The 26,453-nt window shown below is 38.1% G+C and overlaps 1 protein-coding gene across 1 annotated transcript; it reads right to left on the bottom strand.

Moving 5' to 3' along the window:
* Positions 1 to 5,707: 5,707 nt before the first annotated feature.
* On the bottom strand, positions 5,708 to 16,629 carry LOC139128854 (uncharacterized). Its single transcript, XM_070694561.1, has 10 exons — positions 16,410 to 16,629; positions 12,973 to 13,050; positions 12,293 to 12,411; positions 11,725 to 11,852; positions 11,277 to 11,538; positions 9,144 to 9,320; positions 8,483 to 8,692; positions 7,870 to 8,067; positions 7,500 to 7,637; positions 5,708 to 7,002 (listed from the first exon to the last, which is right to left on the bottom strand). Exons 4-10 carry the CDS (start codon positions 11,725 to 11,727, stop codon positions 6,953 to 6,955), a joined length of 1,038 nt encoding a protein of 345 aa, XP_070550662.1. The 5' UTR covers positions 11,728 to 11,852; positions 12,293 to 12,411; positions 12,973 to 13,050; positions 16,410 to 16,629; the 3' UTR covers positions 5,708 to 6,952.
* Positions 16,630 to 26,453: the final 9,824 nt, after the last annotated feature.

Raw genomic sequence — 26,453 nt, 5'->3', positions numbered from 1 at the left:
TAAATAAGACAAGTCTGGCTAAACAATTCGAACTTTGTTTGTTGTTGTTTGTTTGTTTGTTTGTTTGTTTGTTTGTTTGTTTGTTTGTTTGTTTGTTTGTTTGTTGTTTTGAAGTTCATCTTCCAATGCTGCATGTACAGACAAAAACATTCTGTAATTCAGCTCATAGCCTTTATATACACCTGTAGAATACACGGCGACGACGAAGTAGACATGAAGCGATTTCAAAACCAGTCTAATAAGAGATGGCTAACAAGGTAGTGCTTGTCTTACACATAACAACAGCACCAGGTGATTAAGCCCAGGTGGATTTCTAACATGCACTTACGCTTCACAACTCAGTTATGCCTCTTTGATAATCGCAAGACTGAAGTAAACTATTGATAATCATGATTTGTAGTTTTATTGACAGAGAAACAGTAAGAATACAGGGTACAAAGGTTGTGTCAAAATGTCATTGATTCAAAGTGACGACATTGGTATGAAACGACTAGACACAAAGGATTCGTTGACCCATGCGCGTACGTATTCACCCTAATAACCTTACGATTATGTGTATTCATAGAAGACGGTAAGTAAGGCTTTCCCTTGGTTTTGGGATCTCGCGTAAGTAGAGAGACATTTTAGAAACCATCGCTTAACCATAGGAATCACACGTATTAACGATTATTTTTCTATATCCTTGTTCTGACTGAGTTGGAGTGGGTAATTTATTGCGTACAGGTTCAAATCAAGTAAAATAAGACACTGCTCTAGTTCATGTAGGTACTCGATCAATTCTCAATTGAGAATCAATGCTTCAACGTCTTTTCTTTACTGAACGAGAAATACTGACAGGTTCTGCGACAATAGAATAACAACAGAATGAAGACTTAAAAACCATACACATCGCATGTTTTCACATTTGTACTCTGCAATATGTAAAAAACAATTAAAGGTTTTAAAGAAGCCACTGAAATCTTCTTTGTTTATATTTTAAAGACGAAAAAGTCCATTCATATTGATTAACCACGAACATGTATTAAAAAACGACAGAAAATGTACATTTCCGTAGCATATACAAATATTATAAACCTTAGCTGGAGTGTCCTTGGGTCTTACTGAGGACGGAGTAGTCATATAGTATATATATATATATATATATATATATATATATATATATATATATATATATATATATATATATATATATATATATATATATTAGTGATTCAAGGCAAACGATCGTTGTTTACTCCTTTTTTCAATAAATAAGATTTTCGTTAGGATCAAATGGTGGTGTATCTTGCACTCAATTTAGCACGTCGAACGCGTCCAATGATGTGAAGAGCACAGGCATTTGGCTGGTCCCCGCCTCAGTTACAAGCACAAAGAGACAGGTAATGGGAAACCGCCATATATCGTTATAAAATCTGATCGGTTTAACCATGGGACGCTGTCATTGGGGGTTCAATGTTACTTGGAAATAATGCTAAAATTATCTGTTTGATGATGCGAACCTGGCTAGAATTTAACAAAGGATTTAATAACTATATATACAAGTTTTGAAATACTGGCAGCTGATTATTATTTATCTCAATATAACCTGACATGTAGAACAGTGTATATATTCCTCTGAACCCCTTTTCGTTTTGATTAGCATCCAATGATGCCCTTTGTATAATATTCCTTTATTGATGGCCACATGGTGTAATGATGGCTAGTACGAAAAAGAGAAAATTATTTTATATTAAATTTAGGATCTATGATGCGCTAATACTATAATATTTATAAAGTTAAGAATATGAAGCTTATGTTGCCATCATAATGACAAAATTTAATATTTCAGCACTGCGTTGGTTTTAGCTTTGGCTTGTGTTATACTCCTATTCTTCTTGTAACTTCTAAACTTGGCGTCAGGATAATATGCAGTGCATGCGGCGTCACTGCGACTATACAAAAAGGTCTAACTAATCTAGGTTTTGTGTTGTTTAAACATCGTATGATTACTCTTTGGCATATACGGCATTACCTTATGCCGATTATACCATAATCCCGTGAACAGATAACTGTATGGTTAGAAAAAATATGCTTCGCGTTGGCTTCAAACATCTGTTCCGATCTATATGATGGTATTTTTTTTATCTTCCGAAGCTGTCTGCCAATTGCACACTGTTTCACCTATCAATGAATACTCACATCTAATGTATCAATTTGTACATTACCTGAGTGGAAGTCCGGTGAATACGTTGGCCAGGGCATTGAGTCCTTCAACCAGCAGTTCTTACTTCTGATATCAAAGCCGTAAGACACACATTCATCGCTTTCATTACAAAGCTGACAGCATTCTACCACTCCATTGCTAATGAGCAAATCCATCGTAAATGTTTGAGCCATATCTTCCGGAATAGGATTTGATGTTGCAATCTTAATCTGAGGATATCGGCAGTTATGTGTGAATTCACCCAAAGCATTAAAAACAGCCACAGGCTTGTTTCGTTTATCTAAAGGAAATTAGTCAACCTGCAAATTGTAACAGTTGGTGTATTAAAACAGGCCGCTGCAACCGGAAACAAAAATAACGTGAAAATTAACCTGTAAAACTCAGCCGTTTTCACAACTTATAGTTATAATTAGATTGTACAAGGTAAATTGTATATCTATCCTGTGTTCTTATGACAACACGCTGTATACTTTGTACACCCAAGTGAAATATGTTAGAGTGAGCGGTTTGAGGTTCTAAGATGTTCCGCATTTTGATCATACTCACAGTCATATCAACAAAAAGACCAGAACGGACAAAATAAACAATCTAATTGTTTCTAACCATCATGCCAGTATTTTCCATTGAATCAGAGCAAAGACACATTCGTATGACGTCTCATTTTGTATACACGTCCCGTTATTTTCACAGGGTAGTGTAGGGCACGTCTCGGCGTGGCTACCTGCTCCGCGATAGTCAGAGTTGAATTAAGAACGACTCAACATTATTTCTTTATTGAAAGCCGCATCACATGGCGACATCAATACGCCATATGCAAATTAAGTATGTATAAATAAGAGTCATGTCTATTAGATTTCTCCTCATTGCAACTCAGCGCCGAGCGGATACGCCATGGTTTCACCTCCTCAACCCACGGCCGCTGACCAAGCATACGTTTCAGTGCATGCAAGAAGACTATCGGGTAAACAACTACTAGGAGACCAAACCACGGCCGTAACTCTAGCTTTCACAAACTAACTAGCGACAGGGGTAGCCCTCCTCGGCGAATTATACACCGCATTTAACTTCTAATTCCCATTGTTGCCTCCTGTTCCTGCTTCATAGAGATTATAGAGTATACAACGTTTGACAAGCCAGGTCACAGCTTTCGACTTTTCTTTTTTCAGTCGAGTTTGCCGGCTTTTTCGGGAGCGTCTGTTTTCTGTTGCTCATCTCTCTTGTGCAACAGCCCCTGTACCACCTGTCAGGGATGTTCTGCATTTTTAAATGTCCCGCCTTTGTCTATTTTTCTTGCTGTCTTACCAAGTGTTACTTCTTTCCCACTCTTCTTCGCCTCTTTTGACATTGTTTTTTTTTGCTATGTTACATTTTCTTGGCCATTTTGTTGGCATAGTTGGCTTCTTAGTTACCAGAGTGTAGCCGCCAGCGCACATTGCTACTGTCATTCTTTTGATAAGCTACTTTAGTCTAGTAAGCTGCTTATTGCAACACGGATATTAATTATCATCTTCATCGTGGTTTTTCTCCCTGTAACATAGCGAGTTGGAAACTGACAGCACCGTTCGCTAGATTAGGTATTTATTCCGATGTTCTGTGTATAGGACCAAAAAGGAAAATTACATCTCTCAACAGAGGCTCTGTGAGATAAGAATGTACGAGTTTTTATGCGTATGAAATCGGGGCCAGGTAGTCTACCCCTTGGAGTTGCTGAGAGGGTGCCTACGAGTGTCTTCAAGTTCACAAAGGTAGCGCCAGGTAGTCAACCCGTTGAGTAGTTGCTGCGAGGGTACCTACGAGTGTCATTGAGGGTGTACGAGTAGAAAAAATAAGATATAACAAATTTCCCTCATGCAGGGAGGGTCTATAGTACCATTATGCAGTTAGGCCTACATCCAGCCTTGGTTTCGAGGTCCAGTCTACGGGCAACCTCAAAGTTGGCGTGTCGGTATACTGTGTAAACGTCAACTTTTCTTTTGAGAGAATACCTTACCTTTTCAGTAGAAAAACACAGATCACGCATATCCCCTTACCAGATCTACCACCTATTGGGTAACTTTAGAAGGTGCCCCTCGACAGGGCCCAACAGATTGCGGCCCGACTATCAGTGGGTTAGGGATCGAGCAAATGAGTCATGTTGTCTGACGGAATGTGGTTTATGTATGAAAGAATACATGTACATAGTATATTTGTGTAATACGAAACTAAATGACTGTTGTATTCGAGTTAATATTTTGATACAAAATATATAAAATTAAATGTATGATACAACAACGGATATCAGGAGAGGGTTTAACTTATAAATCAGGAATATGATCATTGGTGTATGGTAAGCAGTTTTGAGGTGTGAGTTAAGTTTTGTATGGGTGTTAGGAAACCACACTGATATTGGCAGGCCGACCCAATCCTATAACAGTAGGTCATATCCTTGAGCGAAAAGGTAAGGATTTAAACATCGAGTCGCAGGAAACGTCACAAAAGTCACCGTATGCTATAATGAAGCTCTAGACTCAAGTCGTTGAATAAAGCATTACGTCGATTGTTTAAAATCGGCTGTTCTGTCCGCTTTTTTCACAAAGGAAGTACTATTGTTGTTCCCAGTAAACTTTTTTGACTGGAGTCTGAGGATAGCTGAAAGTGATGCAGCTAGTTAGTCCCCGATTCGCATATCGCACTTACACCAGTTATACAATAGTCACGCACTCATAATCAGCCAGGATTCAAGCTGATTTGTGTCTGGCCCTAACTCCTAAATTTATCGCTTTACGATGTTGACGGCTCCCGTGTGGCGGTGCATATCTAAGTGCACACTACCTCCTAAATGCAGGTGTTCAAATTCCACTGTATCTCAGTGTCCGTACTGATAAAGGTTAAACGGACTGGTGACCCGAAAAAAGGTTAATCAGACCAAATATTCTGCCGCCATTAGCATTCTAGCTCTGACATCGCCGTCTCTGTCGTCAATAGATGACTGCACTACACATATCGTTCACGTTGCCTCAGAGTCTCTCATCAAATTGAACGTAGACGTAAATATCTCAATCGTCATTTGGATTCGTTTTATTGCAGCATCAAAGCGCAGATAACGTATCCATGAAGTACTATCTAGAAACAGACTTGGCTTGGGAAATTGTAGGAGCCCCATATGTGCATTACGTCATTCAGAGCAAGGAACAAATGGTTATTACCCGGTCTTTTCGCGGCTTTCTACTTTCGTCACATGTGCTTTACTGCAAATTTGAAATAACTTTCCTTCAAACTTTGCAGTCCTTGACTTTTATACAAAAGACATTTAAAACCCAAACGATGCGTGCACCGACCAAACCACTCTGTAACTGAGCATATCGACTTTTCATAAATTTTGGTGACAAACTGACGAGTAAGCAGAAGTTGTCGATAATTCCGAACGGTAGATTTATTAGAGATTGCTTGTCACCCTATTTTGCGTGCAAGCTTTTCTATCTCAATGCTTAACAACTTAGTTATGAACGAAGCATTGAGAAAATCGATTGTTAAGTACGCTACTGATAATCACAGTTTGTAGCTTTATTGATGGATGATAAATCACAGTAACAATACAGGGTGCAAAGGTTGTGTCAAACTGTCATTGGTTCAAAGTAACAATATTTTGATGAAACAAGGAGACACTCAGAACACGTTGATTCATACACATGTTGTCTAGTTCATCAACTCTGCGGTTATGTTTATGCATAAAAGATCAGTTTTAGAAACGTTTTGTCACAAATAAGTACAGAGTAAGTGTTAGAAACTGAAGTTCACCAAATATAATAGACTGGAAGATCCGTCGCTCGAGGGCGCTCTCTACGCTCCCCTTCTGAGTTCAATAAATATTCAACAGCAATCTGCATAAAACGTCACATATTTTAGCGACCAAAACAGTTGTAGGCGTGACTAACGTTCTTTCATCTCGCTGCCGCATGTGACAGACCGCGTCCAGTCCTAGGAGGAGGGGAGCGTAGGGAGCGTCCTCAGCGACGGATCTTTCAGTCTACAAATATAAATGATACAAACTATGATTCAGGGAACGTAAGTTTAATAGCGGGTTCAAGTAACGTAAAATAAAGACACCGCCATACTATGGGTACTTGCTCAAAGCTTCAAACAATTAGTGTTCAAAAAGCTATTTCTATGTATACAGAAAGATAAATACTGAGGGGATCAGTTACAATGAAGAAATTTATCAATGGCAATAGAATAAAGACTTGTAAAACTATATACACATTTTCACATATGTTCTTATGCAATTTCTTAAGACAACATTTTCTAATGAAGGAACAAAAACTGCTGAAATAATGATTTTGATTTTAAATAGTTTTTAGATTAAAAACTTTTCACACTGATGAAGTATAACAATTCATTCTAAATCGACGGAAATGAGTATTTTCGTTTGATATAGAAGTTATTATGAACCTTAGCTGGGTCGTTCTTGTGATACATGTTATACGTTTCTTTTAAAGAATGGAGTTGTTGATTATTCGTCATTTCTATTCTTCCCCTGGTTATGTATGACAATGCCTGTCATTTGCCGAAATAGTTGTTCAAGGCATAATGCAAGCAATTATTATTTACTGTTTTTTTTCCAAATAAACAATAATCTTGTTCCGTAGATGTAGTATCTAGTACTCAATTTAGAAAGGCGAACGCGTCCAATGATGTGAAGAGTATTGAGTCATAAAACGTCACCATAACTGTGAGTACGTCCCCTGCTGTGTGAATACTATCAAAACGTCATCAAAACTGCAAATCATCGACCAGAATAAACATAATCAGCGATATCAGTACTGTAAGAAAAGCAAGTAAAACATGAGATCCTTGCACGATCACTGAACAATATCAGCGATAACGAATGCTATTCTCCGGAGGTGTGTCGCTATGACTATAGCGCATATTGTCCATGAAATCCCTCAGCACTTAAGACTTTAAATGTTCTATTTCAATAATTTATTGTTTTTTGAGAGGATTAAAATCATAATATTTTGTTGTATGATTTTTGGTCTTGGTCTAGGAGACAGAGTTTATGTAAACTTAATTACAAGATGTTTCTTACGTATCGTAGTCCTTTAACTATGTAGGCCCAAAACTCAGCTTTTTTAAAACTCCGGGTCCGTAGGTAATGCTTTACTTTGATTTCTCTGATCTAAGGCATCCCTCTACGTGGATAGACAGGGAACGAAATTTCAACACATTAATCTTGCAGTTAACATAAAATTTAAGGAAAATGAATGATCAATACCAAATGAGACTCTTTTTTTCATTTCTGGGATTTCCAGCCACTCACCTACTGAAGTACTTTTAAGGCACGAGGCTTTCCCGTGGTGATCACAGTGGTCAAGATAGTCATCTCTGAGATATTCGGAGATACACCGTCCATTTTCGCACCGGTAGTCGTTTTCATTCCTGCACTTTCCATCTTCATCTGGTCACAAAATAAAGCATATAAAGCTTCATAATGTTACCTTTTCAACCAAGATTTAATAAATGTTACAATAGTCGGTCGTATGTGAATCAGGTACAAAATTCTGGTGCTACTGATGCACAGATGAGATAGACATGTATTTGTGCTTTTCAGTGACCACGAGATAATTGGCTACTTAACACAATCACTGAGCACAATAAACTGCGTGTTCTTCATTGTACGCCAATCTTACCTGACATGTAGAACAGTGTATAGATTCCTTTGAATCCCTTTTCGTTTTGAATAGCGTCACTGATGTGCATTTCAAGTGTAATTCTGCCGCTTGAGACGAAGCCATTCCCATGATGCCCCTGGCACACTATGCCAATCAGTTTACCATCACTGAAGATCTTTATCATTTCCAATCTATTGTCACATGGCGTAATGATGCCTGTTCGAAAAAGAGAAAATGTTATTCGCAGATTTGTATCGTATATTATCAAATTTTGGATTGGTGATGTACTAATACTATAATATTTGTAAAGCTGAGAAAATCGCGAATCATGTCCCTTTACCACGACTTCACACAAAGGTCGCAGTACACTGGTTTCTGTGTTGTTTAAATATCGTAATATTACTCCTTGACATGTAAGGCATTACCCTAAATCAATTATACCTTGCTCTTACATACACTTCGCTCCATGGCTAGGAAAAATATCCTTCAAACGCCTCAGATAAACATTCCCCCTAACTTCATATGTATATGTCCCTATATAACTTTTATCGTCTTAAGCTGTCTGACGACATACACAGTTTTACAGAATGATGAATACTTCTCAGCTCTAATGTATCAACTTGTACTTTACCTGAGTGGAAGTCAGGTGAATACGTCGGCCAGGGCATGTCGTCTTTCAACCAGCAGTTCTTGCTTCTGATATCAAAGCCGTAAGACACGCATGCATCAGTTTCATTACAAAGCTGACAGCATTCTTCCACTTTATTGACCTTATGAGCAAATCCATCGTTTATGTCGGAGCCATGTCTTCCTGTGTAAGATTCGATGTTGCAATCTGGATCTGGAGATATGGGTCGACGAACGCTGTAAAATTCCATCCGTACGTAGCAACATATATAGCACAGACACCTCAATGTGCTTCACCGCAAAATGCAGATTTATGAAAATTTAATTCAATCCAAGAAAACACTCAAAAGACTTGTTAAGTTTATCTAAAAGGAACATATAGCACACCTATGCAAGCGTCGATATCGCATAGAAGACCACCAAACTATGAGAATGACAGAAATAAAACAGGCCACAGCAGCTCAAAGGTCAAACTTAAATCCTTTTAAACTACCCGCACTTTGATCACACTTACAGTCATAACAACAATAACAAAAAAATGAACGGAAAACACAAACAATCAAACATAAATACTTACATAATTAACGCACAAACTTGTCTGCATAGCTATGTACCTAAACACACACACTGTACACACATACGTACGTACATGAGCTACATCCTACCTTGATCAATCCCCTCAGATAAAGTAATATCTGTAAATTTTACGTATGTTTGGTCGTAAACTCCGTCGTTCCTGATATCGATCTCGTATTTTTCTTTCACAAGTTCGGAACCGTTCGGGTAGGCTCGGTGAGAAGACAGTTTACCACCCCTTGCCTTTGTTTCGTCATCTTCCCTGACTGCAGGAAACAAAGGTCAAGTAAGTTAGAAATGGAATCGTGTAATATACCAAATTATTTTATGGAAATGAAAAGATAGCATAACACTACTGTTGTCAAGTCAAGGTTCTGGTGGTTGGACAAAGGCAAAGGATATCAGCATTATTGTGTGACTTTTTATAGAAACTGTTGAGTTGCTTTCCATGGTTTAGTAATGGTTATAAATAGCGCGTTATGATTTCAAAAAAAAATCATGTAATAATATGCAATTAAAGCAGTACAGTGCACTGTACTGTACTGTACTGTACTGTACTGTACTGTACTGTACTGTACTGTACTGTACTGTACTGTACTGTACTGTACTGTACTGTACTGTACTGTACCTGCTTTACAATAGTGTAATGTACTGCAATGTACTACTCTGCACTGCACTTTACTGCACTACATTGTATTACACAGTACTGTACTGTACTGTACTGTACTGTACTGTACTGTACTGCACTGCACTGTACTGCACTGCACTGCACTGCACTGTACTGTACTGTACTGTACTGTACTGTACTGTACTGTACTGTACTGTACTGTACTGTACTGTACTGTACTGTACTGTACTGTACTGTACTGTACCTGCTTTACTATAGTGTAATGTACTGCAATGTACTACTCTGCACTGCACTTTACTGCCTACACTGTATTACACGTACTGTACTGTACTGTACTGTACTGTACTGTACTGTACTGTACTGTACTGTACTGTACTGTACTGTACTGTACTGTACTGTAATGTACTGTACTGTACTGTACTGTACTGTACTGTACTGTACTGTACTGTACTGTACTGTACTGTACTGTACTGTACTGTACTGTACTGTACTGTAGTGTACTGTACTGTACTGTACTGTACTGTACTGTACTGTACTGTACTGTACTGTACTGTACTGTACTGTACTGTACTGTACTGTACTGTACTGTACTGTACTGTACTGTACTGTACTGTACTGTACTGTACTGTACTGTACTGTACTGTACTGTACTGTACTGTACTGTACTGTACTGTACTGTACTGTACTGTACTGTACTTGCTTACTGTACTGTACTGTACTGTACTGTACTGTACTGTACTGTACTGTACTGTACTGTACTGTACTGTACTGTACTGTACTGTACTGTACTGTACTGTACTGTACTGTACTGTACTGTACTGTACTGTACTGTACTGTACTGTACTGTACTGTACTGTACTGTACTGTACTGTACTGTACTGTACTGTAGTGTCCTGTACTGTATGGTGCTGCGTTCGGCTGTGCTATGCTGTGATGTACTGTTCTGTACTTTGCCGTACTGAACGGTACTTTACTGTGGTGTTGTTTGGTTTTGTGTGGTGTACTGTATTATACTGTACAGAACTCTACGTGCCCTACTCTACTGTAGTACACTGCACTGTAGTGCTCTGCTCTTTGCTGTGCTGTGCTGTGATGCGCTGTGCTATATCGTAATGTACTTACTGAACAGTTCTGTCAAGTGATGTACTCTACTATACTCTTATTTACTGCGGTGTGGTGTGGTGGGGAATAGTGTATCACACCGTACTTTAATATAATGTACTGTACTGCAATGTGCTGTACTGTGCTGTGCTGTACTCTACTCTATTGTACTGTACTGAACTGTACTGTACTGTACTGTACTGTACTGTACTGTACTGTACTGTACTGTACTGTACTGTACTGTACTGTACTGTACTGTACTGTACTGTACTGTACTGTACTGTACTGTACTGTACTGTACTGTACTGTACTGTATTGTATTGTACCATGATGTGATTCACTATTCTATACCGTAAGGCTCTATTGTAACTTGTCCCGCACTTTTCTTATGTCCGAGCTACGAGGCGTTGCGTGTACAATACAGACATGATCGTCATTTTTGACGGTGTATGGGACGCCAGGAATTACTGGCAAACAGCCAGGTTAAACAGACCTGTGTAATCAGTCCTTGTCGATAGGGGTGTACCATCATCTTGAATGGGCGTGACCGTCAAATGGAAACCCTTCGCAACGTTGGACCCGTCTGATCTGAACTTTAGGAATATTCGCCGTCCAGTTGTTGTAATTGACCCTTGCGTCTTGTTCCTGCAATATTTACCGAGAGGCGGACCAGTTTCGTCGCTTCCGTCGAACACTGTCGGGTAGTCCTTCTTACATTCCTCTGACATTTCCAACTCAAAATTTGACAAGTTCAGCTATGTAATGACATACCGACAGAAAACATTTATTAACATGTGCTTCCTTAAAATGATATTTTGCACATCGTCTAGCATATGTCAATGTTTTTAACGATTGGCACAAAGAAAAATATGCCAAACGATTTAAATCAAAAACAGTAAAGTCAAATTTCGACAGTAATCTTTAACGTGTTGTAATCTTACCATTATAAGTTGTCCCGTTCCCGCTGTGTAAGAATATTCACATATTTTGTAGATCGGGTAATCTTTTGGGTAAAAAGGTGATTCGACATCTGTTATTTTGGTAATATTTGTCCGTTGATTGCATTCAACTGAATAAAAATGGAAAAAAAAAACAACAACAGCAAAATGAATTAGCTAAAAACAGAGTTTCTATGTATGCAGATGCATTGTACATGAATGAATGGTGCATTCGCGATAAGGGTCAAGCAGTGGAAAGGCAATTGATTTTGTGTGCTGTAATTTTGCCATATTAAAGCAAACAACAAGCAAAAAAACAGAAACGGACAACAAACAAACAAACAGACAGACAGACAAACAAACAAAAAATTAGAATGAATTAATGAATGAATAAACAAACAAAGGACGAAACAAACAAACAACAAACAAACAAACAAACAAAATTATATGTTATCCGGAGCTCTTTACATATTCCATATAAAGTAATATTATTGTTTTACAAAAATGAAACCCTTGTAACGTCATTCAAATATTGATTTCCCTACATTAAGATATTGCTTGTATTTCTCACCATCATGGCAGTATTTTCCAATGAATCCCGGAGCACAGACACATTCGTATGATGGCTTATTCTGTACACACCTCCCGTTATTTCACAGGGTAGTGTAGGACAAGTGTCGGCGTCGTTACCTGCTCCGCGATAGTCAGAGTAAGAAATACAAATGACTCAACATTATTTGTTTATTCATGTAGTCACACAAAGAAATAATTGTATTGTGAAGTAAGGTCGTTTTAACCTACAATTGTAACCTAGGCCTAATCTGCTTTTCTTTGAAGTTAAACACTTGTTTTCACGAGTAATTTGTAATATTGCAACATTCAGCTAAATGGCACCCAACAATTCTGAGAAATTAAAAAAATATAAAGATCAAATTATCCAAAATTAGTTCCAATCGTGTTAAATATTTCTGTTTTAACATCAACGTCTACTTTTTTTGGTAGAACAAATAAGAAAATTAAAAGGTTCACACCTATCACTCTACTCTATAGAGTTGAGTCGTCTTAGATTTTTTCTGGAAACAAAGGAAGATAAGCATTGTTAACATTCCGCTGATGTTGTAGGAGGGCTTGTGGTTATAAGTGACGATTGCTATTATTCTCAGGCCGTCTTCACGTTTTCCACACTTGGTCAATTAGGTTAGTGCGCTGTCAATAACAAAATACGATAAATAAGCTTTCCCTGCAACTTACCTGTTACTGCACGCAATAGATTGATCAGAGCTACCAGGTAGACTGCAGTTGCCACCCTCATCATATTATCTCGGTCTGCTGACAAAAGAGGTATGTTACATTTAAAAAAATGACTCAGAGTAATAATGGTCAAATGGCAACGTGCTAAAACGATATTTGAACTGAATACGTCATACTAGACCCTCTAAGGACTTCATCTGGGGCAAAATTACAAAGCGGTCTCATTCATTCGTTGACATTAACGTTTAAAAACCAGAAACCAAAATCGAGCTGTCACGCTCAATGGAAGTTCACTCCTGAAAATTTTGTGTACCAAATAGGGTCGTGTCATTTTAATTCACTAGTTGATTCCGGTACAAAAAAACGTCAATGATAGTTTCAGGGAGTCTTAATTAGCAAAAGTTGTTTGTTTTTTATGACTTTCCTCCATGAGCTATTTGTTGCCGATGCAAGTTATTTACTATCGTACTTTGCGATGAGGCACACACGTTGCATGAATTGCCACCTTCCCTTGTTTGAACAGAAGGTATGTGCTAATATAACGTAGAACATTTTAAGGTAGAACGCTCCTGGGGGACAGATATCCGGGCTCTCAAACGTTTATAATTTTATTCTGATTTACCACTTGTGGGGGCTCATTTTAACACTTTCACCGCGGGAGGGTGCATTCTGCGCCAACGGCCAGACTGTGGGAGGCGTGTAAACGCACCAAGGAACGTACGCGTTTATATGCGTTCGATATACGTTGGCTTTGTTTGATCTACATCATGTTTGTTGACTATTTCCTCAAGCCTAGCGTAGTATACGAGGTAGAGGTCAAACCTAAATGAGCATGCGCGCCAAATTTGTAAACAAATGCCGCCATATTCGGTCATTTCTCGGCCGTGATTTGTAAGGATCGTGTGATCGGTGGTTGTTTTTCTCTCAGAGGGTATTTAAAAATGGCGATCCGGGCACAGTCTAACACCGACAAAGCCCTTGAGCATGCTTTTCTAGACACAAATAGTGGAATTGTCACTGATCTTTAAACTGAACTCAAATTTCTGAAAACTGAAGTCAAATTTCAAATTACAACTCTAATACAGAACTTGAATATGTTCCCAAACCAGCTGAGCAAACACAAGAGATCGCAAGCAAGACACTGACAGGAAGGTAGGCAATCTGAGCATGCGACAAAGTGCGACAAAGGACCGGTGACTGACATCACAAACGTTGATGGGGTATCCTGTGGATGTTGTACGGCATCAGTCTATCAATGACAATTACACATCGGACTGGCAACCAGTATATAAGCTTACATAGAACATAGCTCTCTTTTGAATGTCAGATGATACCTGTTGTTCGAAGATGAACTTGTAATAAATATGAATATTAATCTCATTCACGTGGAATTTGTTTTAGCGTATGTGTTCCTCCTACTGAATTTGAGTTGATAAAACGTAAGTGGTAATTTTTAAAGTGTTACGCTGAGAAAAATACATTTATATATTGAAATAACAAAAAATGCAACATTTTTTGATTTTTGGGGGTAAAATCTAATATGGCCGCCATGATCACGTGATCTTCAAGGCGTGTCACATGACCTTTTGTGCATTTTTATGATGCTCTGTCATATTGCAATACTCACTGAAAAAATTGTCCCGAATACTCAAATAATTACGAAGATATAGCACATGCATGTAAATCAATATTTATAAGGCCGTATACCCATAGAAAACTACGCACAGGAATGCACGTATAAAAATTAATTACGCAGTGAAAGTGTTAAAGCTCTTGAAGTAAGAAAAACTTTCACTGTCTTAATTTTTGTGAAAATCGAACATTCAATTTTACCGATGGAGTTAATACAGGAATTGCAGGCATTTTAAATTTTAAATATCGCAAATATTACAAATATGTGGCGTTGTGACCCGCTATTTTATTGTTCATTTGTAAGAGAATGCATGGGTAAACGATTCGTCTAGGAAAGTTTGAGCATCAAACAGATGTTTGGCTTTTAATATTGTGGCGCCAAAAAAAATGCACTTTAAAGCTTGGTCTTAAAACTTCAACAGGTAAGGAAAAATGTGGTTTTCTGCCCAAAATATTGCATTAGCAAGTGTTAATAATAGCCATGTTGTAGACGTGTATAGTAAGCGGCTATACACCGTATAACAAGTCTAGCTGTTGGCTTGCCGCCACGTGTTCGGAGAGCTATCGCCGCCTATGGTTGTTGCTCGTACAAATTACAATCTTCAGGTTGGGTTTAGGTCAGAAGGTTTAAAGGCGTACGTTACAACATGTCTCTCATCCTCTTATATAGCTGGTTCGCAATGGAACCATTGTCGTAACAACAATGGGTGACTGCAGTTTTATGGCTTTTAGAGCATGATAAGTGATCCAGGGTAAAGTCAATTTAAATATACTAAGCGGTCTCATGGCGAGATCATGGATTTTTATAACAGTGAAGTTGCAAGTGGGTGATTAACAATATTTCAGGAAAAATACATTTTTGAATAGAATTATTTTCGAGATGTAACGTTTTTAGAGTAATTAAGGTATTACGCTCGATTAAAACGAACATTACAAATGACGTACACTACGGTCACTGTGTAAACATTACTAGTCTTACAGCCGTTGTCAAAGGGCAAACCTGTTGTGTACTTTGGGCAGATTCGCGACGAGAGACTTAGTGTAATTCAGAGCCGTGTACATATTCTCAAACGAACAAACACGACTTGGAAAATCACATATGTTAAGATAGTTAAGTATCAACAAGAACCATGTATATGTTACGGAATTAATAGCTTCAAGAACAACCGACTGTGAACGTTCGGTTGAATACTAACTATGAGAGATATACCGCCATGCAGTCTGTACAATGTATCAACAAACATGACCAAACAAACGAACAAACAAAAACAAAAGAACAAAAAAACAGTTCCTAAGACACAGCACAGAGACTGATTTCAAATGATGAAAGTAAGTGTGAAGTTGCCTAATTTCGTATGGCCGACGTAAGTTGTTGCTCGACCTTGAACTTGACCTTTGAAATCATTATTAATGCACCGATTTTGCGATTGTTCACGGAGTGTATGGAATGTATATCTTGCTATAGAGAAGGGTCAGCATAACGCCTCTTCTCCGTTAGTTGTTTCGTCATGTACATGTTTACGTGTTCCAAAACGATCAACGTCATCGCGACAACGTACACACAGGTTTCATTTACAGATTATCTCCGGAACCTGAGACAAAGCGAACAATTACACTTTCAATATTACACTTTCGATATAATGTCATTTTACGTGAATGCTATTCTATATGTTGTTGAACGAAGTCATAAGTGTACGAAATGTTAAAATACTCTCCGAAAAGAACATGGTCAAGGCAGATTAAATGCAGGAATCCATTTTCAAAATTGTAGATTAAGAAGGGTCAGCAAATGTATTAATACTTACTTACACGTCAAATGCACGAAAAGGGCGTTGCATAATTTCCTATGGTTGTCATGAGAACTGCCTCTCCTTACGATCTCAGTGAAGATTGTCCTTGTCAGCAATGAAGCTCCGTAAGCGGTTGAGTATAACATATCTATTTCAATTCTGATGTGCTTTATAGAATATATGTCTCTAATTCGTGTCAAAATAACGACGTTGTAGTTCCTGAGAGACGTGTATGCTGCCGTCATGTACTTGATGTTTCCATTAACAGTACGTCAGTTCGGGGAATCCCCACTTGGTGCAATTCGCATTAACGTGAATATTTGCATGATGCAGAACGCGCATGCGTATATGTAGGCCATGTCCGAGCGACAACAGTTTGGTGTATATCAGCAACTCATACGGTATTCAAGTGTCATTGAGGTCATACACAACTGGTCAGCAGTAAACTGTTTTCAACTTTAACCCACACACTGGTGACCCTGCCAGTGCCCTCACTGACATGAATGCCACTTAGTAGGGGGTTGGTGTGTCTAACGTATAGCTTAGTCGATTTGAGAGTGTCACAAATTGGTTCAACTAACATGTAACGCAGAAGCTAATGCTAAAAGAGAACTAAACCAGTTCAACAGCAACTCAAGTCTTATGTACACACACTGAAACCTCACAAAGGTAGTATTTTTTTATTGAGTTACTTAAAGACTGAAAAACAAAATACACACTGTATGGAAACATCGCGTCCTGGTATTTATTGGCTAATGCAAATCACATGGCTACATCATAAAGTCTTGCTTTGTGAGAAACCTCAGAAAATTCATAAACAAATCTTGAACATAATTTTAATCTGAGGTTGTTGTGGATTTTCTGTTTCCACTCTGCATGATGGTTTAATTGATTACACCTATCAAGATTTTAGGAATAATGATTTAGTGACAGTGATTATGCAGCATTACTGGGGACGTGACGACGGCTATATTTCTGCAGTCGGGTCAACTCAATGAAATGGTAGTGAAGCACAATAAACGTCGTACCGGACCCGAGCAGACCCTTTCACAGCAATAGGCAGCGCCCTCACAGTGTCAATGCGTCGTTATATCCGTCCACGATATACCCCTCGGGTTCGACCTGTTACTTCATATATACACGCGCTATCGCTCGTGCATATATGAAGTGAACTGGTCTAAATCTCATGGTAAGCAGTAGCTGAGTGTGCCGCTTTATTGCTTAAATATTAAATGCAGTTGATTTTACTGTAACGGCTACCGTTTATGAATTGAGTGTAGCAGCCTCTACGTATTGAGTGATGCACGTGAATCTTCTTTTGCAACCATCCATTTTTACAGGTTACTAAGTAATACTTACAGCAAAAGGTGATGGAAAATAATAATCTTACCATATTGATTGGTATAATAACTCTTGCTAAGTGGCAATTATCTATACTAATAATCGTGTATTTCCTACTAAAATAATTGAGGGAGTTTTGTTTCTTATCCGAAATCTATTTGTATAAATCATGAGAGAAAATGCCGAGAGAGTTTGACCGGTTGACCTCGCTGTTAATTTTATGCAGGAAATTACAATAACAATGCTTGGTCGAATGACGCAGTGCCTTGAGGGTGGGATCACCAGTGGTATATGGGGAGGAGTACCTTCCCGATGGTGATAAGTGGTGCAGATTACCGTCGCCTAGGTGACTGGCGTATACGCGTGCCAAAAGACACCTATGGTTGATTTCCTGTTGACCAGTCGGATGGCAGAGTTGCAAATACCTGGACTGAACCATTTGGTTTTTTGTGGGTGTCGGTGGTACTTTGACAATATAAGTAAAAATGCACATATATTGAGTTTATTGTCTTGTTTATGAGCGGCCAGTATTTCCAACAGCATAAATTATGTGCATTTGCCCTTGAAGGAATAAATAATTTTCGAATAAAACATCGCGAATGTAACTACATTCCTTAAGCTCGACGTACACTTAAGTGCCCCAAAGAACCATGAAATCACCCGACTTTCGATTGAAGAGATGAGTTTTGCCAAACCGCGTATACAGAAAAAGTGGCAGATGACTTTATTTTTAGAATCATAGACAGTATAGCGAGATGTAAAAAATGTGAAACAGGCTCCCCACCTAACTATCCTAAATGTTTTTGTGTCGAGTTTGTGTTTGATTCGTTTCGAAAATGTGTTCCTACATTCTTATCCGATTGTTTGTGTTAATGAAATGTTTGTTTCGCTTTTGATATTTGTAGAGAAGTTTGGATTAGTGTGTACGGTAATGTTTTGTTTGTGTGGGGAAAGCTTATGGCGAGACGCAGCCGGACCTATGTTGTTACAAAAGTTGATAGAGTCGCCCTTTGACGCTTGCGTTTCGAAACCCGAGTGTGGTTTCTCATCAGTCGCAGTGTAGATTCTTTCCTTAGTTTGTGTTTGTGAAAATTTATTTTAATGCATTTTAGTGGTCTTGCTTTCCGATTAGCGAGGCAAGTATATTAATTTTGGTCACGTTGTGAGTCCGTTTGGTGGTTCGGTTTGTTTGTTCTATATTTCTTTACTTCGGTAAATTTTGTTTTGACTGGTGTGTCTTTTAGATTTTTGCGGAGGTTTGTGAATTTTTAGGCAATAAGTACCACTGCGGGGTACGGATTTTATGTTTATTGGATCAAGATACTTACAAGTATCCTGGTTGATGTGCTTGTTCTCGTACATTTTAATTAGTAGTTCATTTACTTTGTTTACTGTTTGTTCTGGCTTGTTGTGTATAATACTGAGTGTTACGTAATTGCCTTTCGCATTCGAGTACGAAATCGTTTGTGTTGACAATAACGAAAAACCGACCCTTGTCGAAGGGTTATTTTCCCAAAATTTGTCCAATGTTTGCAAGCTGGTTTATCGCGATTCTTTTGGCACGCGACATGTTTTGTTTCCTTGTTTGAAAGGGTATCTCTAGAAGTGCGAGTTTAGCAGCTTCAGATAGCTTTCAAGTTTTTGTTTTTTTGTTGTTCGTGGAGTCCAATTTGACTTTTCTTTGAATTGGTGTTGTTGCGATTGTTTGTGTCTCACGATGTAGCGTAGTCACATTATACGACTTTATTTGTTGAAATCCCTGAGGTGGTTTTATTCTGTTTGGTTTTGTTGGTGTCCGAATGAATTTTAAGGCTTTTGCCTAGTACTATTTTTCGGAGTTTCATAGTTTGAGCGATGATAGGTTGTTGTTGAATTTCATGTTGTTGTCGGCTTTTCTTTGGAAATAGCTGATTTATTTCCACGGCCATGTTTTCTGTTACGTTACTGTGATTTTTATTTTGTATTTAATGTTGTGTTTCAGTTGTTTGTTATGTGTACGATTTTTGTTATTTCTTTTAAGTGTTTGTGTGTTCTATGTCATCTTATCGTATTTTTTTGGTAGTTCCCTTTTTGGAGTATTTGGTGGCCCTGAAAAGGGCCGCTTGGTATGGGTTTTTGTTAGCGCTTGGCGCGTTTGTTTTGGCGATAAGCCTAGCTTTTTATGCTTCTTTTCGCCGATTCGATGTGCTTGGTGAGTAGGTGTTTGCCGCCTTCTTGTCACTGTGTGTGCTTACATGGACAGTCTGCATAGCCCTTGAATGTGGTCTCGATTTTGATCAAACTTACAATTTAGGAGTATATATCAAAACTGATAAATGATTTATGTGATTATTGTAGCTATAGATAGGCTACATTCAGGACGGGCAGCGACGGGCAGTAATTAGTAGGCAAAACAGGTGGTTTTCACCGTGGGCAGAACTCGGTGCAATGATACTGAACATTAATAGTAAGCCTGTCACCTTGAAGGTATATGTAATGCTGTAGGTGAAACAAGGACACACGATGGTACAAACAACACCACAAGTGAAACGTACACACAGAAATACACGCGTTCCTACGTTGTGCCCACCCGGGCCACGCGATTAAAATATGACTGATACTGCTGGATAGTGTTAATTGGGTCGGTAAACAGTCAATTAATAGTTTAATTGACTACCTGGGTGATTGGCAGGTCGTGTCCAACGACGCATATGCAAAGCAGGCCAAAAGACAAAAGCCCCCAAAGTTATTGACAGCTGGCCAGGGGTCACCATGAATACGTAATGAAGCTTCACTACGCAGAAACTGCGTAGTCAAGCCCTTCTTAACCGGTCAAGCTCTCTCGGCATTTTCCGGCATGTGATGCGGGAAGACTACTCCTTACTTTAGTTTTGAGATCGCAAGATCCAGCTAAAGATACAAAACGGAAAAAAAGGATTGCTTACATCCATTTTGTAATGTTTACTAGCAGGAAATTAAGTAGAATTCATTCATTTTTCAGAAAAAATATTGTCAAGGAGACACGTGTAAGTCATGTTCTATATTTCCTTTCTGCATTTGTAGCCGACTGTCATATGTTTGTATATTATTGATTTTTGAAAATAGAGGCTTACGCGGGTACTAACATTGTTGCCATGGCGGATGCAATGTGCTTTGTTTGCCTCAAATCCCGGGGGCGGGGCTCTATTAAATGAATCACATACCGCTAATTGTTCTCAAAATATACATGCTCGTGAGGGCTGTATATAATATACATGCTCGTCGATCCATATTGCCTTAAACCTTATTTAAATTGAAAATATATCAAATTATAGTCTTTCAGGGTTCACAACGTCAGAGAAAAATCTTTCGATTGAGAATCCTTATGGACTTTGCAAATGTTGTGCCTATCTGACATTAGTGTACGCTAAATAACATATTTTAAAAATTATCGTTTCTTCAATCATGTACAGTACTAGGGAAGACTCTCAACTACTGTCTGTGTTCAGATAGTGGATATTTCATTGGACATTTCAGAATGCTCTGCTGTTAATATATAATTTATTAGAACATCGTTATAAAAGATTCCAAATATACTTATTATCTTTCACCTTCCTATACTCCTTCCAATTCGTCAGCAATTACTGGGATCGTTTTTGTCCTGCTTATCGTTATCGGAGTTGCTGTTACTCTCGTACATACGGAGGAAGAATTCACCGTAAGGGAGACTCAACTGCATTTCCATATACCCTTATATGTACTTCTTACTTATAATAGCAAAGAATTTCAAATAACATCAAATCTGTCTGTCTTTCTATCTGTCCGTATCTACGACATCTCTATATCTATCTCTCCGCCAATTTTTTTCCATCTGCAAGCTTACACATCTCTCCGTCTATCTGTTCGTCAATTCATCTCTGTCCCCCAGTCTACCTATATCCGTGTATCTGTCTACTTACGAAACGTTCGACTGAAATGGATTCTGAAAAATAATGATCTTGTCTCTTTGGGAAAGCAGATTACCGTAGGAATGCAGTACCTGGCCTCCAAGTCGGTGAGGGCGCTATCCTGTGGCATATCTCTTGCAAACTGCTATCAGCGTTGTTTTTATTAGAGTATAATTGCATTCATTTCCAAATGTCTCCTATGATGCACCTTTGCACGAATTCAATTTGTGCTGAACCTTAAATCACAACAAAAGTGTTATCCGTCACCGACAACAGCAACATCAAATCCAATGTCAAATAAGGTGTTGATAGATAAGGCCTATGGGCATTTACACTTGGGGTTTTTGTTTTGTTTTGTTTTATTTTGTTTTTGTTTTTTGTTTTGTTTTTTATTGACACTTATGTAAATGCCACTTACTTGAGAAAAAGGTTCACGGCACAGAACATGTATTTAATAAAACAACGAGGTATTGGCTATTTATGACTCCTACATCGTAATTGGTGTTTGTCTCGAGTCGAATTTTCTAGTTATATGAAATGCATCATGCATATTTAGTTTACATTCCTTTTCTTTTGACATTGATACAGTTTGTGCACGGCGAACTTGCTGCAAAAACAGTTCTTCTATAAAAAGATCGGCAAACTTTTAAGTTATCAAATATTGGTCTCAGAGGTGATGTGGAAATTGAAGCGATCAGAGTTAAAGAGGTAACATTACATTCTATGATATTTTCCTTTGTTTTACTCTACCGCAATCAAAAGAAAGGCGTTGATAGATTTGTTTTGTTGCATACTTTCTGAAACCTGCCTTTCATATTTAAATGAGAACTCGAAGAAAAAAGCACATTAACTAATAAGGAAGGAAGTTGGAAAATATGCTGAAAGCTGAGGAAATGCCCATACAGTTTGAAGCCCAATGATATTTTGAGTTCAATTCTGTCATAGCGCCGGAATGTCAGGAAGCAAAAGGCAACCTTTACCACCCAATTAGTAAGAAAGCGGAAGTAGTTAATTTACCATCATTGTGCTGAAATACATTGCATTACAATTTACTGATTACCATGGAGATTTTAAATTTTGTTTCTCGTTTGTTTTTAGCATCACACCCGCAGCCAATACGTTGGTTTCACCGGAAACGGTCAGTTCAGGTGAAAATTCAACAACATTCAACGTCTGGTCCCTTGGTGTCGTACTGTGGGAGATCACTACGTTAGGTAAGTGTAGCTCGCAAAAGTACCAACGAAACATTTCAACTTGCCGGACGTTATCCTGTCTTCCAAATCTGTTATCCTGCCAGCGACTTCGGGCACACGGAAACGTTGTCAAACGCCTTCTTGTATCGCGGCTGTTTTCCTTTTTGATATTCAATTTTCCATCAACTTTGGGTATGTCGTTATGTTTTTCCGATTGAAATACGGCAAGACACCATACCCAACTGCCAAAAACGTGACCAAAGTGAGGGAGTTCATTTCAAAGTGATTTCGAATGAAGAGACCAGCTTACTGTGACGCTAAACTGTAAGTAATGACCAACAAATCTACCTCTATCTAATGTACTGTCCGCCTTTGTTGGGCTGATGAACAGACAATAGTTTATTGCAATGTTAATATAATGTTCACTACAATAAGTTATAAACACTGGAATGGAATAGCCTTGCATACATGAAAAGTGGCAGTTCTCGTGACAGTGAAAGCTACAAAAAACAGAAGCCAATTTGAAATTTTGTTGATAAATCACTGACACTAAATCATTAAATAACTGTGTATGTGCACGGAAATACCGGTCTATATGTTTTTTACTGATTTAATATTTTCTTAAACGAACGTTACTCGGAAACTCCATGAGGAATTCCTCACTTTTGCTGAACTGAAACCTATGTTTTTTTTGCGGTCAAATGCAGGCAATTGCCACGTGAAAACCCTGCTGTATTTTGATAAGGCACACAGATTGTGTTTTGCACATATGGCCATGGACATAAATATTTCGAAAATGTGGTCTCATATCAGCGAAAGAGCGATAACCAGACATTGAAATTTTCATGACATTGACCTTACCTTCACCGACAGGTACTCTGTCATGACGAGGTGCTGGTCGGAAAACAAAACCGAGCGACCGTCCTTTTCCAAACTCGTCATTGAACTTGAAGGCATGGCTAAAAGCACCGAGGTAAATGTTCTTTTTTTCGCTGCTAAATATGAGCGGTTCACTTGTGTCGAGCAATCGTCCCGTTCTTTATGACTTTTCCGATTTGAGTAAAGGCAGTTTTATCCTGCAAGGGAGATCACTGGTTGATGTTACTGGTCTCTAGTACATTAACTCTGATGCGAAAATTTGATAGCAATTTAATAACTGTTTTTTTATTATTTGGAAATAGGAAACTGTTCATGGTTTTGTCCCTCAGTAGTAGGAGCTATGGCAAACCAGAGGAAGTATCAACAACATTTTGTCATTCCTTGCATTCCAGGTGCCGACACTCCAGACTATAAGAAGGCAGCAAATGAAAAGCGTCATGAAACAAAGTGATGGCACTGTGCGATTGGTAACAGATGGACGCTGAGTTTATTCGGCAGAGATCAGTGTGTACGTGACAATGCAAAGATAAACATTTGAACGTCAGATCAGAAACTGCATAGGCAATATTCTTACAGACCCTACCTTCATGATGGATTCATCTTACATAAAATTTATTTTTGGATATAAAAATCATCAATACAGTGCTAACAAGCTATTCACATCCAATAATGAAAGCGCAAGGGATTATTTGTCTGGTCTTCAGATTAAATTCTAAAGACAGAGAATACGTATACACATACATACATACATACATACATACATACATACATACATACATACATACATACATACATACATACATACATACATACATACATACATACATACATACATACATACATACATACATACATACATACATACATACATACATACATACATACATACATACATACATACATACATACATACATACATACATACATACATACATACATACATACATACATACATACATACATACATACATACATACATACATACATACATACATACATACATACATACATACATACATACATACATACGCAATTTACATAATCTCTCAAAATTAATCACTCATGTGACGTCATCAATGACGAGAGAGAACTTCTGGCAGATAATATATTTAGCACATTCATAGACCCACATTTTTATTTGTAATACAAAACTGCTTTCAAGAGTGAAGTAAGCACGTCCTTTTAATGTTTTAGTGTGGCGCGATGAGGTTGTGCAGTTGTAGTTGTTCAGGGTCACCGACGCACGGTTATCTCACAATTATGTCTAGAACACACTTTCTGTAAAAAGGTGAATTTGTCTGTGTGTCATTATCAAACGCTAATAGAAGGACAATGATCTATTGACGTCAGATACACAATTTATCTTAATGTAAAGGTCTTTCTTTATAAATACTACGAAATATATCGTTTCTATGCTGACCTGATTATACGTTGCTTATTATAATTCATTATTCATGTACAATATCTGCGAACGATGTGCAACGAAGTCGGCAGATAGTCCTCCGATAAATAATCTAGACTTGAGTTGCAACATTACAATATGAATAAAATTAGCTATTAAAATGACTCGTTTCTTGTTGGGTTTCATACAACGAATTACACATGACAATCTCTGCAACAATATGACCACTCCTTATCTTGTACGATGCGCTCACATTTACAAGACCGAAAACTGGAATACTTATCTCCAGTTTCGGCGTGCAATCACTGTTGTTGTAACCTGGTCACACTGGCGACGTTTGTTCAACACTCACAAGTATGATACAGAAGCAAGGTGTCGAAAGCGCGCTGTGAAGAAGTCGACAGAGACCGTCCTGCGAGATCAGCAACAGTGGTAAAGACCTTTGCAAGTGAATCAACTGAAAGTAGCAACTGAAATCCTGTACTGGATATTCGTCGGTTTTCAATTTTTATACAGCATCGTTCACAATTACGTCCCTGTTCTGTGAAGTCATTTGACATGAAGTTTAGGTATGCCTCTCTGAAAATGGAGCTTTTCACATTGGCGACTCTACCTGTGAATATAGTATATGCTGTGACCGGGTTGTTGACACATAGGCTTGGGCAACTAGCCGATTTTTTTTCGATTTCATAAAATAAATAATACATGAAAGAATAAACAAAACCTTTGACGCACAATTTTGAAAAACAAATAACATTTTACCGCTTACGTTGTACCTTATTTTATTACTTTTTTTTTAATAAATATCAACTACCCTCTTATGAACCCCTGCTCGAGCTGTATCATCAAGTATTTACATTGTTGAAAATTAATTTAGGTGAAAACTGTGCTTAATTACATATGTACCACAGTTTATTTGCATCGAAGCTCGCACGTACTACCGGTATTTGCACTGCAGTGCAATACCAAAAACATTATGCCATTCCTTTATGTTAATGAGTATTTAACATTTTGACCCAAAACTATTTTTTTTTTGTAAACACAAAAATTGTCGTCTCTAAGATTTCATTTCACTTTGGTTGCGTGCTAGTTATCGTAAAATGGATGATATTACCGATAAAAAAATACGAAAAAGAAAATTGCATATACTTATCGTAGTGTGAGGATGATTTTATTACCGGAAGAGCAGTTTGTCGTCAGAGAAGCAAAAACACTCACAACGGGCCGCCATAACTGTGTTAACACTGTGGGGGAAAATAGAGTTTTTGATTGAGCAGATGACTTATGTTAAACGCGACTGTCTCTGTTTGATCTCTGACCAATCATAACGTCTGCACTA

The sequence above is a fragment of the Ptychodera flava genome, unplaced genomic scaffold (assembly GCF_041260155.1).
Source record: "Ptychodera flava strain L36383 unplaced genomic scaffold, AS_Pfla_20210202 Scaffold_74__1_contigs__length_588402_pilon, whole genome shotgun sequence".
NCBI lineage: Eukaryota > Metazoa > Hemichordata > Enteropneusta > Ptychoderidae > Ptychodera > Ptychodera flava.
This window is presented reverse-complemented; position numbering and strand designations above follow the sequence as displayed.

Excerpts from the sequence above, each read along its gene's own strand:
- LOC139128854 (XM_070694561.1), bottom strand. Across the intron at positions 8,693-9,143 it reads ATCTGAGGGGATTGATCAAG|ATCCAGATTGCAACATCGAA; the intron begins GTAGGATGTAGC and ends CCATATCTCCAG. Across the intron at positions 7,003-7,499 it reads CCTTAAAAGTACTTCAGTAG|TACTGATATCGCTGATTATG; the intron begins GTGAGTGGCTGG and ends CTTTTCTTACAG.